This window comes from Aythya fuligula, chromosome 21 (assembly GCF_009819795.1).
Source record: "Aythya fuligula isolate bAytFul2 chromosome 21, bAytFul2.pri, whole genome shotgun sequence".
Taxonomy (NCBI): domain Eukaryota; kingdom Metazoa; phylum Chordata; class Aves; order Anseriformes; family Anatidae; genus Aythya; species Aythya fuligula.
Window position 1 is genome coordinate 7,682,613 of NC_045579.1, and position 14,748 is coordinate 7,697,360.

General features: G+C 43.5%; 2 protein-coding genes across 2 annotated transcripts in view; one reads left to right on the plus strand and one right to left on the minus strand.

Annotated features, from left to right (window-relative positions):
- The window catches only part of MMEL1 (membrane metalloendopeptidase like 1), a 29,162-nt gene extending 22,949 nt beyond the window's left edge, over positions 1–6,213 (plus strand). Inside the window, exons 20-23 of the mRNA XM_032201622.1 lie at positions 135–200; positions 2,434–2,529; positions 2,792–2,868; positions 3,242–6,213. Of these exons, the coding sequence (XP_032057513.1) occupies positions 135–200; positions 2,434–2,529; positions 2,792–2,868; positions 3,242–3,341 (339 nt within the window). The 3' untranslated portion in view covers positions 3,342–6,213. The remainder of the gene's footprint in view (positions 1–134; positions 201–2,433; positions 2,530–2,791; positions 2,869–3,241) is intronic.
- Positions 6,214–12,026: 5,813 nt separating this feature from the next.
- On the minus strand, positions 12,027–13,708 carry LOC116497644 (transcription factor HES-5-like). Its single transcript, XM_032201511.1, has 3 exons — positions 13,578–13,708; positions 13,245–13,425; positions 12,027–13,122 (listed from the first exon to the last, which is right to left on the minus strand). The coding sequence occupies exons 1-3, from the start codon at positions 13,638–13,640 to the stop codon at positions 12,881–12,883; spliced, it is 486 nt and encodes a 161-aa protein (XP_032057402.1). The 5' UTR covers positions 13,641–13,708; the 3' UTR covers positions 12,027–12,880.
- Positions 13,709–14,748: the final 1,040 nt, after the last annotated feature.

The window sequence follows — 14,748 nt, forward strand, 5'->3', positions numbered from 1 at the left end:
GTCACTGCTACCTTCTGTTCCAGACATGACTTTCTATCTGTGCTTTATGACAGTGCTTCAGCTTGTGGTTTTATGGTTTTTAGGGTTACTGATGTTACTGGCTGCAGAGGAAACAAATGATTGTTCTTTTACAGGTCAGTGGAATAAGCACGTTAGGAGAAAACATTGCAGATAATGGAGGAGTCCGACAGGCTTATAAGGTAACTCTCAAATATACTGTGAGTTAATTTTACCCCCGAGATCCAGCAATGGGGCTGCTTTTTATAGCATAGACAATTTGACAACTGACATGTTACTGCCCTATTCTAAAACTGGAAGCCTCAGTTACATATCCGGAAGCTTACGTCCCAATAGATCCAAACCCAGTAGGACTGATGGCATTCTTTCACCCAGGAGAAGAACACCTAAGTATCCCAGCCATAATTTGGTGTACTACAATGCTTGATGCTGCATACTTTGGTCTCAGGTAAACAAGGGCCATGTTCATAAATAGGTACGGTGTTAGGGAGGAAAAAGGTAAAGCACCTTCCATTTTCTAAAGCCTCTAATCTGAAAATGGCAGCTACAACTTCAAACAGCTTGTCACACAGCAACAGAGCATTAATTTCATGGCAGTACCATTTTGTGATATTATGAAGCAGAGCAACTGTTTTTTTCCAGGTTTTTCTCTCACACTTTTCATCTTTGATCTCAAAAGTGACACGTCAGGTAGGATGTGAAAAGAATATTTAGATGTACCCTCTCCTTCCCGAGAGGGATACAGAGCATATCTACCGAAGTATGTCTCTAAAATTCTAGCTCGTTTTGTTGCTTGCTTTGTTTTAATAGCTTTAGGAAGATAACGGACAGAAGTTTCTTCTACCTTGCTGCTATTTATTCTGCTAGTAAGTAGAATAAAAATGCAAGAATATTTAGTCTCAGAACTACCTGCCTATTTCCAAGGTAAAAAGGTTGTTTCAGTCAGTCAGTTACTTTGAAAATAAGAGGAATTTGAAAATAAAAGGAATGCAACTGGTATGTCAGGGCACAACGTCCATGCTGCAGCTGAAAACCAATGTTGTTCAGCATGATATTATCTGTTAAAAACACCATTGCATAATCATCCTATTTCTCCTGCTACATGGGGGGAAGACAGTGTCTAGCATCAGGGAATGCTGATGAACCATCTTCCAGGTTCACAAACCGTCGTCACGAATAGGAACATGGCATTTATTGGCACAAAGGCTCTTTCCACGTGGAGCTCGGGTGTGAGCATGGAATGTTCTTTTCTAAGACAGATCTTAACAGATATCATGGGAAAACTTCTTGTCTCCAGTGTTTTGAATACAGTGATAGTTAAGGGTGTTGATGGAAGAATATTCTGAGTTTTTAGAAATCTAAACTGACAATTGTGACTCTTGAGGAACGCCATTAGAATTAATTACTTCATTAAAATGAATATGTACTTGGTTCTGAAAGGCATTACAAACGTGGAAGAGTGGTGTGGTACAACATAATGTCCTGCACACGGATCTTCAGAGGCTCTGTGGTATTGAATGTATTTTTACCCTCAGCTCTACTTTTTACATTTTGTGTGCTTTGGAACTACCTCAGCATCTACAGGGATAAGGTAATAGAGCCTTTGAAATTAACCAGCATGAGGACACATTAACTTGTCTCCATTATGTCAATATAGCTAAAAAAAGAAAATTGGCCAATTAATGTGTAACAATAAGAGGTAATGGATTTAACATTGAGCAAGATTATTACCTGATATTTTATAAGCAGTTACCTGAAGACACAGAAATCATCAGTACAGAAGCGTGGAGAAGACTTAACACTTTATTTCCAGATACAAAAATTCCAACAGAAAGAAGTCAGATGAAAGCTGGTGATTTTACTTCAAACTGCAGTCACAGGCATTTGGTCTGAGTTGCTTTATTGATCTAACATCTGTCACCAGCTGTCACACGTGGGCAGGCTTGCTTCCTGAGACGCAGCAGCAAACCAATAGTCCGTCAGAGCAGTAAAACGGTGTACACCACCTTGCTGAAGAAACTCAAAGACAGCTCCAGGCATCTCCCTAAAGAACACACACAGCTTCTGGCCAGTAACAGCTACTAATTTGAAACTCTTCTTTCCATGTGAAAGTATGGTATTTTTCCCTTTTTCACAAACAGCTTTCAGTTCAAAGATTGCTTCAGAACCTGAGTGCAAATTATCTTGGTGTATTTGTATAGAGAAGTCAACAGAATGCTTATGACTTTTTTTTTCCCCCCATAAAATTAATCATTCTCTTTGTATCAGAAAGATGAAAATTAGGAAAATACAGAATGGCAGACATGCTGGGTTCACATACAGTGTGACTGAAATCTCTAGCCCCAAAGTAACATTCAAAATACCCATCACGTTTGAATAAGCCATTCTCTGAATTGAATCTGTGATAATTTGTAGGCTTATTTAAAATGGCTGGAACGGGAAGGGAAGGAACCGAAGTTGCCTGGACTAAATCTGTCCCACAAACAGCTTTTCTTCCTCAACTTTGCCCAGGTAATAACCCTTGGATACCCACTACATGCTATGTGAAAGTATAAATCGGGTTAGTCTAGAGTTTAGAGAGAAAATCAGTGTTGAGTTCTGCTTGGAAAGTTGTTGTATCTATTCTGCTTCCTCTATAAAACATATTCCCAACTATATTGTACCAAATGGGATGTCTCTTAGAAAAAAAAAAAAAATTGAAAAACAGGGAGAAGGTATCAGAATTGAATTCCCTTTAATACTGACCCACTAATGATCAATTTTCCTTGTCTAGGTTTGGTGTGGTTCCTACAGACCAGAATATGCCAGCCAGTCAATAAAGACAGATGTTCACAGCCCTCTGAAGTACAGGTGGGTTTATTTACTGATAGCATCGCTTGGTTCAATGCCTTGCACCAATACAGCACAAAAGGAGAGAGCGGCTCATTGCTAGTAGCTGGCTGCTGACAGACAAGATAAACATAGGCTAACTTTCAGAAATCCTGCCACAGTAGGATGCTGCTGAAGTACATTCCTTTACTTAGCCTGGTGAGTTTGCCATCTTACACAGAATACTTCTTGTAGCTCTTAATTAGCTGCATGAGCTGTGTTCTTCTTGCAGAGCTCTGAGACTGGAACTGGGTTATCTGACTGTAAATCACCTCATGGACATAGCTTTCTGTTTTCCAGAGCAGTGGTCTCCATGCAGTGCATCCACATAAATAAGTTCCTTCTCTTTGTTCAGGGTGATGGGATCTCTGCAGAACTTCGAAGCCTTCTCAGAGGTGTTCCACTGTAAAAAAGGCACATCCATGCATCCTGCAGAAAAATGCAGAGTTTGGTAACCAAAGGAACACTGGCAAGAATGACAGATACTCTGGTGACACAGTGAACAGTTTTTGCCAATGACGTGCCTGATGTTTTCCTGTTCAGTCACAGCCAAGGCCAATGGTGCAGCTACTGTAGTTTGAATCAAGGAAACTACAGCACTCAAGCTCTCATGGTTCCACTGGGAAGTGTGAAAGAATCTCAGTGACTGAGGGGCTGTGCTGAAAGCCACAGTATGCTCCAGAACAGACATGACTGTTTGAAACGACATCCTGACTGTTACTAAGATACCACATCAGGGTTACAAAGACTAATTCTTAAAAACAAAAGACAAACCAACAAGCAACTACAGATCTATTTTTCAGAAAGGAACAATACTTTTAATATGTCCTACAACTGCGCCTTCTGAGATTCAGCAAACCTGTTTGAGGTGTTTCACTGAACTGTTTTCTAGTATTCCGATACCGTTTCTGGTGCATTCTTCCCAGGTTCAGATTAGAGCTAGTTGAAATTCTCATATTATCTGTCTACTTTCACTTTGATTACTGCTTTGATGTAAGAGATTGCTATTTGTCTTGATATGTTACAAAATGAGCTGTATGTTAAAATGCCTGTCAGCTGCTGACTTAATGCAGAACTGCACTCTCCTGTTTGAGTTCTTCTGCTCCAAAGAGCAACTGTATCATGACCTTAAAGTGAGGTATTACTAGGTAGAAAGATCAATTTTAGGAGTAGAAATTCTATTGTTATGGATAAAACTACAGGGTCTCTTCCTTCAAAGATATATTTTAAAAGATGCTTATTCTTGTAGAAGTGTATAAAATTATTTTGGGCAAACAATTGAATGGAAACAATTAAGTAGTTTTAATCCCAAGCCTGATCATTTTGCCATAGTCTATTTTTCAGTATTTACACTTGAAAATATGACAAATGTTAAATTTTAATTAAAACAAAACCACAGTAGCCAATTTAGCAAGGATTTTGCTATAGAAACATTAGGGTGGCTTTTTAAGTAACTTTTCTAATATGATGATACTATTTTAAACTGCCAACACTTAATAGTGCATTTTAAATACTCTTCCAGCAAATGCTTTTTCTTTCTAGCACAGGAATCGCTGGAAAGCGAGATAGTAACTACGAGTACTTAGCTCATGAAGTGCCAAATCACACTGCTCATTTGCTTCACTTATTTTGTTTGCACACCACTAACAAGAGGTTTGATCGCCTACACAACAGGGAATGAAGCAAAAATCACTTGAGAGGAAAAGCTTTGCCCAACAGAGATGACCCACTGAAGTATTCTGGCCTATTTGACAACAAGAGCTGGATAGATCACTGAATGAAGCCCTCTAAACTTTGTTCGTTTTATCTGCTACAGTGAAATCAAGTTGCAGATAAATTGCAGCTTTTACTGTAGCTGGGAATATATAGTTCAACGGCATCTTACTTCTATCTTCAAAGTAATCTTGGAAGATTACTTTGTCAGAGAATCAGTGCTACCTCAGGGATTAACCACTCATCTGTGCCCTTCAAAGTCTGAGTTAAGTATAGAAGAGAGAATAGTACTTACATAGGGTTGAGTTGCAGGTTTATTCCTTTAATCTCTCTTCAAAAGATTAAGAACAGACTGTTCAGCACTCACTAGTAAAGTTGCCTACTGCAAACAAGTCTTACACAAAGCACAGAATTTGGCTTTCACCTCAGCTAATAGAGGAAAATTGTTTCACATCTAATTCGTTTCTGTGCTGCACCTCAGATGACTACATACACAGGCCTCTTCAAGGAAATGCAGCCTAAATTGCATTTGGTTTTATGTTAAAGCTGTGTCTATTAACTGGGGAGAATTGCACTTGAGCCCTTTCCAGAACAAACAAAATTGTTATTCTACACTGGGATTAAGCTCACTTAAATGGCTCAAAAGCTCTCAAAGGAAGCCTTTACAGAACCAGGCATGTATTCCTCTACCTAGGAAAAATGGGATCAGATCTGCAGCAAAACACCTCTGTGAGCAGAATTTTTCCAGTAGGGTGAAGTATTTTCTTCAGGAGCTTCTGATTTCTGCCCAGTAACGTTTATTTGCCCCCTGTCTTACGCGTGGCTTGGTGTCCTTTAGCAGAGGGGATGCAAGTTAAAGCTAGGAAGTAACAGACACAAATGGATAGCTTAGACATTAATGAAGTTTTGGTTCAAACTGACTGGCTTCTGACTCCATCCAGAACTAGAACAATGCCGCGAGACTGCAGAAGTAGTAGGAGACCATTGGGATTCTAGTGCCCTAAAAGGCTTCCTGCATATTACATCATTTTACACCGGCCATCATCAGGGAGGTAAGAGGCCAACACACCAACAAACTAGTGAGAATTAAGACTAAGTTCTGCATAACAACAGTGCTTTAAGGTGCTTGCAACTAGATGTTGAAAGCAAGCCTAGTAATGTTCCATTTTGTTTTTTATCCACTGCAACAACAAAGTAGTTTTGCTCTTGAATGATCCAAATGTTCTTGGCCTATATCTTGTTAAAACTGTCATAGAGACTAGGTTTGCATTTGTTTCTGGATTGGATTATACATGTAATAGGCTAGAAACTTTATTGTTTCTGAGGTGTTATCTATGTAGCTACCAACATGACCTAAAACCTGTAGAATGAAATGCTGTCCAAGCTTTGTCCTGGGCATTAAGTGAGGTTAACCGTTATCACATCTAAAACTGATTCTTACTGATAGATCATTTGACTACTGTTTCCTATCTGAAGAAGTTTAATTTATTTTAGCATTAAATGACTGGTCACAAGATAGTCAAGTGCTCTGACAAATCAGCTTTTGTAACTTGATTATATGTGTATGGTGGCAGGCAAAATAAACTGTATTTATCTGCACTTTGTCTATCTTCATTTACTCTGACTTTCCATGCCATGCTGCATGTGCATAGTAAAGCTGAATTTCTTATTCAGGCAATAAAAATGTTTCCCTTGTTTATCTAACACCTTCACATGGCTCTTCCAGTAAGCTAAGCCAGCCAAAGTGCATTTCTTTCCTCTGTCTTCGTGTACCTTTAAGAGCCTGGTGTTCACTGTGCATCAGGACTCTCCAAGAAAAGCATCCTGGCCTTGAGATGCCTTCAATTTCCCCCCACATACCACAGTAATAGACACCCATTTTCCCAGTTTGTTCTGAGAGAAAGGAGCTCTCCCTGGGGCTCTAAAGGGAGTCCTGCTATGCTCTGAACATTATGTTCCTTTTGCCAGCTTTGCTCAGAGCTGAACAATAACAGTTAGGTCTAGATTAATCTGGCAAATACAGATTTCATAACAGCTATCAGTAGTTTACTTACCATCATGAAAATGTTTTTATTCTAGGGTTATTATAAGGAGAGAGACATTTTATATACTACACTGAGCAGTAATTTGTCTGCTAAGTCTCTAGTAACTGTACCTCTGGATAACATACAATTGGAATACTTAAGGGACAGTAAGGAGAAGCAAATTTGATGAAGAACTTGAAAAGCTTTTGATGTAAAATCCAAGAGAATATATGGAAATAAACAAAACTAACACACACAGAAACCAACACATTCTGTTAATTGCCAACACGAACAGTATCACAAACTTAAGGATAGAATCTGGCATGGTGTCTTGATGCATATCGTACGTACTTGTGTTTGTAGTGATGCAGCAAACATACAGGACTACTAATGCATGAAGGCAAGTTTACCACAAGTAAGCAGTATGGAGAACAGAGAGTCCTTGTGGCTTGATTTTTGCTTCATTTTTCCATGCTCTTTTTCCATTATCTGGTGACCTCCTGACTTCACTGCAAGAAACACAAGAGTAATGATGGCTGGGGAGCAGGTTACATATCCCAGCGCATTCCCAACCTGCTGGAAAGGTCCTTTACTCATGAGACAATTCAGAATTATGCACAAGAGCAAAACCATGCAGTTACAAAAGAAGAGTCTGCCAAAGTTGTGACTGATAATACAGTGCTATAAACAGTTTTAACTGGACTATAAGAGCTATAAGTATGCTACAAATATTACAGTGGTATTAACTTAAGTACTATATAGTTACTTGAAATGGTCCTGGGGCTGGTCAGATTTGCATCTAATCCTTGTCTGAAAGCACAAGCTGTTGTCCTGGATTACTACATTCACATGGCAGTTCTGGCCTAGAGAATTATTTTATATTCATTCACTGGAGTCTTAGCAGAGGGACTGTGAAACCGTCTGATACCCGACTGCTAGGCAGTCACTGCCTACTGCTGGGAAACTCAGGCAAGTGACAACAGTATATATATGCCAAGCAAGGGAACCAGCACACAACTGTGCAGAGGTCAGGTGGAGGAGGTTCACATGGCTGACAATTTAATTACTCTGCAAAATCATTAAGCTCTGGAGATGTGCCATTAGAAGTTCTGGCACATGCAACTGCTAAAGGGATAATTAAAATGTGCCTGGGAGGTTTTATTCCAAGTTATTATTAAAGCACATGGAAGTTACTTTATTTTTCTCTTCTAAGTTTATTATGCCTCCCACCTGCAGAAGAATCTCTCCATCTGTTGCTTTCTGTCTTTGCCAGCACAGCCCAAGTGCATAAGCTACAACCACCCATCACGGTCCCACACGTGCCCTCTTATTTCACCCCTACTGCGGTCATAAATCCCCTCCGCAGTCACAGCCCCTACATCATGATAGCTACCAGCGACCTTGATGACACGAGAAGAGACACGAGCTCCAAGTAAGTTGCTGCTCTGCAGCAGGTTGCCTTTCTGGAGCCTGGTCGGACTTTGGTGCTTAGTGGATCACGGAGCAACTTGGCTGCACGCAGGCATCTTTCTGTCCTAGGTGCACCCCATCACCAGGGGGGTCCCCACGGGTGGGTTTGGTGCTAGCCCAGCTGCCCCAGGGCACCACACAAATTGTGAGAGGGCTCTGGCACTTGGCAGACTGAGGGTTTGAGTTTTTCCAAAACTGAGAAGAGCACAAAAAGCTAGGACCCCAGCCACATAGCAGCCTGGAGGGGGGAAATAAAAAAGCCTTCATAAAATTACATATAGCTCCTACACACAGGTATTTAGACAGATACAAGGAACTTCTGCACCTCTTGGTACAGGAACCTTTTGTTCATTTATTTTCTGCCGCTGAGATGTTCTTACAGATAGCAAATTTGGCTCTTATTTCATTTCCCCAGGGCCCCGGCAGTCACTGTAAAAGAAAAAAGTGTTTCCCTTACTTGCCTGTGTGCAGCACACCGCACTGAGACTGCAGCAACGGCATCTTCTCTGGGAATGGTGTGTTCAAGAAGTCCCACCTGCAGAGGAATAACACCCCAGATCATTTCAAACCACAGTGCCCACACCCACCTCTTATGAGTATTTGGGAAGTCCACGGCCAACACAGTAAATCAAAAGGGTTTATAGTTTTGTGAGGCAAAATGGGCATAACTAAAACAAATTTACTATTTGGAGTTACATCTTTAGAAAGAGATAGAGAATCTAGAAGGAAGAAGCTTTTTGTAGCTTAAGCCAGACCTCAGCCAAGGTTTTTCAAAACAAAAATGGATAGTGAAAGGACATCTTTCTAAGGAGAAAAAAAAAGTTCATTTGTAAGGTACACCCCCTTCTCTCATGGACATTTGCAAAAATTTAACGCTGATACTTAGAAACTTATTCTTCTGCCTCCCAAATTCAGAACCTTGTTTAACCTAAGAAAACTTGCCTTTTCCATAGGAAAAGCAGCAGTGACTTGTTGAATTTTTTTGACTGTCCCATTCCCACCTCTCAGGTCTCAGGAAGCAAATGCAAACAGTTTCACTTTAATTCATGTGTGAGTAAGCATCTAAGAGGAACTTCAGACATCCTTCCTTGTTTAGAAAGCTGCTGCTCAAGTCCAACAAGCTGCTATTCTTCCCCTCTAAATTTGGAGAGCATTGCTGCAGCAGTTACAACAACTTCTCCTAATCTGAAGCCTGGCATACCACAGTGTTTTAGACAGATAAGTCTGAACACACGACTGAGGTAGCGTCTGGCTGGCAGTCTCGAGACAAGGTTGGAAAAAAAAAGTATCGTTCACACAACAGTTTTACAAAGCATCAGCAGCAGAGTGCGAGCCAGCAAGAGCAAGGAGCCAGCACGCAGAGACCTGACCAAGTAACTCGTGGTGCTCCTACCTGAGGTTTCATGCTTTCCTCAGCAGTCGTAGAGCTGTGATGACTTCTCAGGTATTTTCAAAGGAACATAGTCACCTGGGGAGCCCTGTGTGTGACCATCTTTTTCCTGTTACCTGCACGAGTAAATAATGCATTTCACATTAGTTAAGAATGAAGCTGTCCCAAAATGAAAGCTTATAATATTTTTTAAAGGAATGCCCAACAACCCAGAGCTTTCACTACTGAAACAGGGCTTATGCGTGCCAGGAAGTAACAAGATGCATGCTCATAACCTGCAGAGCTTTCTGACACATTTTACCCCATGCATTGTGCCCTACCAAAACCAATAAAGCCCAATCAGGCACTCACACACTGTACTGCTTCTGTTATTTATGGCTGTTTCCAGGCTATGTTCTGTGTAAGACCTGTTTGTGTCTGTCCTTAGAGACGTGGGTGAACAGCCCCCAGCCCAGCCCCTCCACCACCCCTTACCCCCAACCCTACACAGCCTCAACCACAAGAGCAAACAAATGCAGGTAACGGGGCAGAAATTGGAAGCTCCTGCAGAAAATACTTCATCCTAGTGGAAAATTCTGTTCACAGAGGTGTTTTGCTGCAGAGCTGATTTTGTTTTACATTCCTAGGTATTTAAGCATCACAGAGGCTCTGTTACACATCCAGGAAAAGCAGATTCCCTTCTGATGTTTTCCAGGAGGGGAAGGGAACCCTTTCCTGCTCCCACGCTGCCACCTGGCGACAGAGCAGGCTCCAACTCCTAAAACAGACCAAAAGATTAAACACGAGCAAGATTTTTCAAACTCCAGTACGTAAAACCCACGCCTTCCGTAGATGCCACCCACACTGCTTCTGTGGCATGGTTTGCACTTCAGCTGATTCCCAACATGAGTTCTCTGTATGTGCCTGGGAAATAAGGTGCTGCGGACAAGAGGGAAGAGGAAGCGCAGGAAATTCCTGTCGTACATCAGTCGTCCCCAGCTGCTGGTTGCCAAACAATGATTGGGCTGGAGGACACGGCTCTTTGCAAAAACAAAGCCACAATTGCTGCCTGAAGGCTGTGACAAATCCCTTCTCCAGGGGAGAAGGCTGACCCAGTGCTACTCGGCTCTTCTTCAGGCAGTTCTCTGACTTCTTGCCATTTGGGGCTTTGGTTTGAAAGTTTGTTCACAAGAGCTTTTAACTAAGGGACGGACATAACCCTTCATAAACATGCATCGCAGAACAAGCAGGAATAAACCACTAGCAGGTTTTACAGTCAGCCACGTGGTTTTGGTGGAAAACATCCAACCCCATGAAGCATAAGCCAGCTGCCGAAGAACTAATTCGGAGAAAAAGTCAGGAAAAAAAAATTGTTCACCCAATGAGTGTTTCTATGGATTTTTTATGATGTATTCAGTAAGTCATACACATTTTGCATGGGCATCTTGTAAGCAAAACCCTTCAGTGTGATCAGAAGCACTGTCGGAAAAAATACACTCTCTAAATGTGCTTTACACCTTACCCCATTTGTCTGTCCACATATAAGCAGTCACAGCATCATATGGAGAGAAACTGGGAGGTAGAAGAGATTTTCCAGCACTGGCCGACACCTGATGACTGAACTGAAACAAAGTAAAACACAGCCACGGGAAGGTGGTTTTATGGTAGCTGTGCCCTCTGGTGGCTAAAAATTAAAATTCTTACAAACTTTTCAAGGGCTTTAGCTTGATAAAATTGTTGGCTAACACAACTCGATGAGGGATTTCTAGCCAAAACATCCCCTGTGTTCGCACGCAAGCAGCAGAACTACCACATCTGTTTTACCTGCTTTTAGTGCTTTGCACCTAAATATGAGCTTACCCAAAGGTCAGGCTGTTGTCACAACTATTAGGAAAGAAGAAACCCCAACGACCCCGTGTCTCCTCCAGAGCTGCTTACCGATGAGGGGAAGGATCTGCTCCCCTCGCTGGGTCCTCCCACCTGAATCCAGGGCCTGCCTTTTACAGCTCCCAAACCACCACCAAGCGTTACCAGCAGCGTCACTGCTACCCAAGGAAGCACGCTGGTGGCAAAACAAAAATGACAAAGCACAACAAAAGCGTGCTTTGAGCTCTCAGAGAAGTGACAGGAAGGCATTAGAGGGTGCCCAGTACTGCAGTGATCCAGGCTGCTTCCTCAATGCCAGGTGAAAAAAATCAGGTGAAAGGAGGACTTGGATCCCAGCTGCTGCCTGTAGGGCCACCCAGTGGGCAGGTGTAAGGCTTTTCCACCCAGGTGAGGAGGTTTTGGGTGGCTGGGAGGCACAGTGCCTGAGGAGGAGCTCTGTACAATTCAGCTGGGACAACGTGTGAGCGGCTCCTGCTTACCTCAGGGAGTTCAAGATGTAAAGGTGATGGAGTCATGAGAATATAGATAGCAGACAATAAGCAACATAAGCTCCTTTCACTTCACAGAAAGCTTCTTTGGAAGGCTGACATGTGGTATTTTCAGGGGGCCAAGTGGCCACGTACCCCACAGAGACAGGACCCAGCAGAAGTTGCACACAGATGCATTTTATTGCTCTCTACAAACCCAGAGACGCATACACAGTATGCACACATGCCATAGGGCTGTCCCAAGAGAGGGAGAAACACCATCCACCATGAATTACACCACTTAATACAGACAGCAATCATTATTATAATGAAAATGATAGAAAAAGCACAGCTTACACCCAAAATGTATAACATTGACCAATCAAGCTTCTTATCTACCACTTTTCTTTAACATAAAGCAGTAACACACTCTTTTCCTAAATCGAAAAAAGCAGCAGAACAGTAGAAATATTCCACATAGTTTCCTACCTCCTGTTCATCCATCACACTTCATACACTAGGACTATCAGAGGGTCAATAGAGAGAAATCCAAGGCAGAACAAAGCCACCTGTGATGCAGGACAAGTTATAAGTTATAAGCAAGCAGGGGGAAATGACATTTAACCAAGTGTGGGTGAACAGATGGGTGATACGTTTATCCTCCAGGATGACTGAGCAAACAGGCGCTGCTAGTCAAGCCAGAGAAAAGCCGATGGCTCGTACAGGTCATATCAGAGAAATCTCTCCTACAGCAATTCTCGTCTGTCACAACTGTGACATCTACAAAACACCCTCCTCCAGTCTGAAGACATTGCCCCCCAACCAGGCAATGCTGGGTGCTGTGCCACCAGTGCCCACAGCTTCAATATTCAGCAGAATGCCTCAACTTCTGCCAAAGGCTCCCATGAAAGTCAGAAGTCTGCCATTCTTTTCACACATAAATAAAACACAGGGGGAAATAGTATTCCCTACAGGAGAGAGGATCAGAGCTGGACTACCAGATGCAGTCAGATCCTTCCTCTGGACTCTAAAGGCAAAGGTCCGTGGAGCGAGGACTCCCCTGACTACCAGGGCCTCCAGAGAGTACCAGTGTCTTTTGGAGATGCTTGCTTCAGGGTGCTGGGCTTGCCGGGGGAAAAGGCAACCTCTGGAGCTGCTGCCTGGCTCTTCTGGAAGTGACTTAAGAGCTTGGTCTGTGTCTCAGTTCGGACTTTATGAAGAGAGAGGAAATGGAAAGCTTCTTGCAGACACCTAGAGTAGCCCTCTCTGAAGTCAAACTGAGAGCTTTTATGGAAGGATGCTACAGCTAGAAGAAAAAAGAGGGAGGGGAAAGAAATAGAAGTTTAGAGCAGTTGTTCATGGCTAGAGATTCATAAAACTGTAACAGCTTTATAGTAAGCTGGAGACTGAAGTAAACTCGATACTCACTCTTCAGCTGCAGCTGGCTCTGCTGTTTCAGGTAGCTGACGGTCATCTCCAGGATGTCGGCTTTCTCCAGCTTGGAGTTGGGCTGGTGCCTCTGGAACTCCTTCTCCAGGAGCAGCTTCAGCTGCTCGATGCTGCTGTTAATCCGGTCCCGGCGCATTTTCTCCACCACCGGCTTCCTGAGCTGTAAAAAGCAAAGGAAAAGAGACCCACGGTTAGATCTCTGCCACCTCACACTGTTCCCAAATAACGCGGGACAGTTTCTCAGCTGCTGTAACTTGCTATGAGAACAGCTGAGAGCGTGGCTCCGAGCTGCCTCTCTGCGGCTGGACTTACTTTGTTTTTCTCCTTTGGCGTCAGCAGGTTGTCAGGCTCCAGGAACACAGCACTGGGAGCCATCTGTCCCGAGAGGAGGGAAGGGAAGGTCTCAGAGTGGGAATCCGGGAGAAACGTGGTGCTGGAAGCTGCCTTTACCCTATATTTATACCCCGCAGCTTCCCTGAGAGCCTGTGGGTCTGCGGCTCGGCGGAGTTTCCCACACTGCAGGGCCAATCAGCGAGATGGGCAGCACAAAGGGAGAAGCTGCTATTCTTGCATGCTCGGCTGGCAGTGAATAGCCCGGGGATAATGACCTTCTCCCAGATGAGCAGGTGGGGAGTGCGTGGGGCGTGAAAGAGCGGGATCCGAATTACGCCTCAGAAGCTGGGAAAGAGCTGGCCATCCGGGGCAGGGGCTGCTGAGCACTGCTGCACGTCAGTGGCATTCCCGGCACACCGGGACATGGAGGCTGGTCACTGATGGCAGGACCCCAACAGCTCCGTGCAGGTCCCTCCGGGGACGCTCCGAGGCACACGCGTACACGTGCGTGGCTGCACACGCACACACGAGCGGTTTCTGTAAGCCCCTTTGCCTTGTGCTCACTGCAAGGCACTCGGTTGTGCTCCCTTAGGTGAGTGTGGCACAGCTGAAACAGAAAAGTGCTTTTCTGGCTTGCCTCACTGCAAAGAAATACATAAAAACCATAAATACACATAGTTTTCCAAAAAGTTCCTCTTTTGAACTTTGGTCTCCTCCTTGAGATCTCGGGCACCTCTTTGGGACACTCTCAAGCCCTGTGACAAGCACCTGAGGTTGCTGCTTCCAAACACCTGCACGACCAAACTGAGAGGAGGAAGATCTGAGTGTGGGGCTCAGGTCAGCCTCACATGCTGATTTTTCACTTGTTTCCCAAAACTTGTTTTGCTCTAAGTCCTTTATTTCATCTACACACAGAACAAATTCACTTAGCCCACAAAATTCTTAGAAATCAAGTTCCTGACTCCTTGTTTTGCAGGGGCTCGGTTTCTGTACTGAGGTGCAGCCTCTGCTCCAGCAGTGCTTGCACCTGGGGGTGTTAATGGTGCTGCCCTCTGCATCCCATAAACACCCCCGGAGATTCACGCTGCAAAACTCGAACCAGATCTGCCTGCACCTAACCTGGCCCCTGCCCATGCAAGTGCTGCTTGCT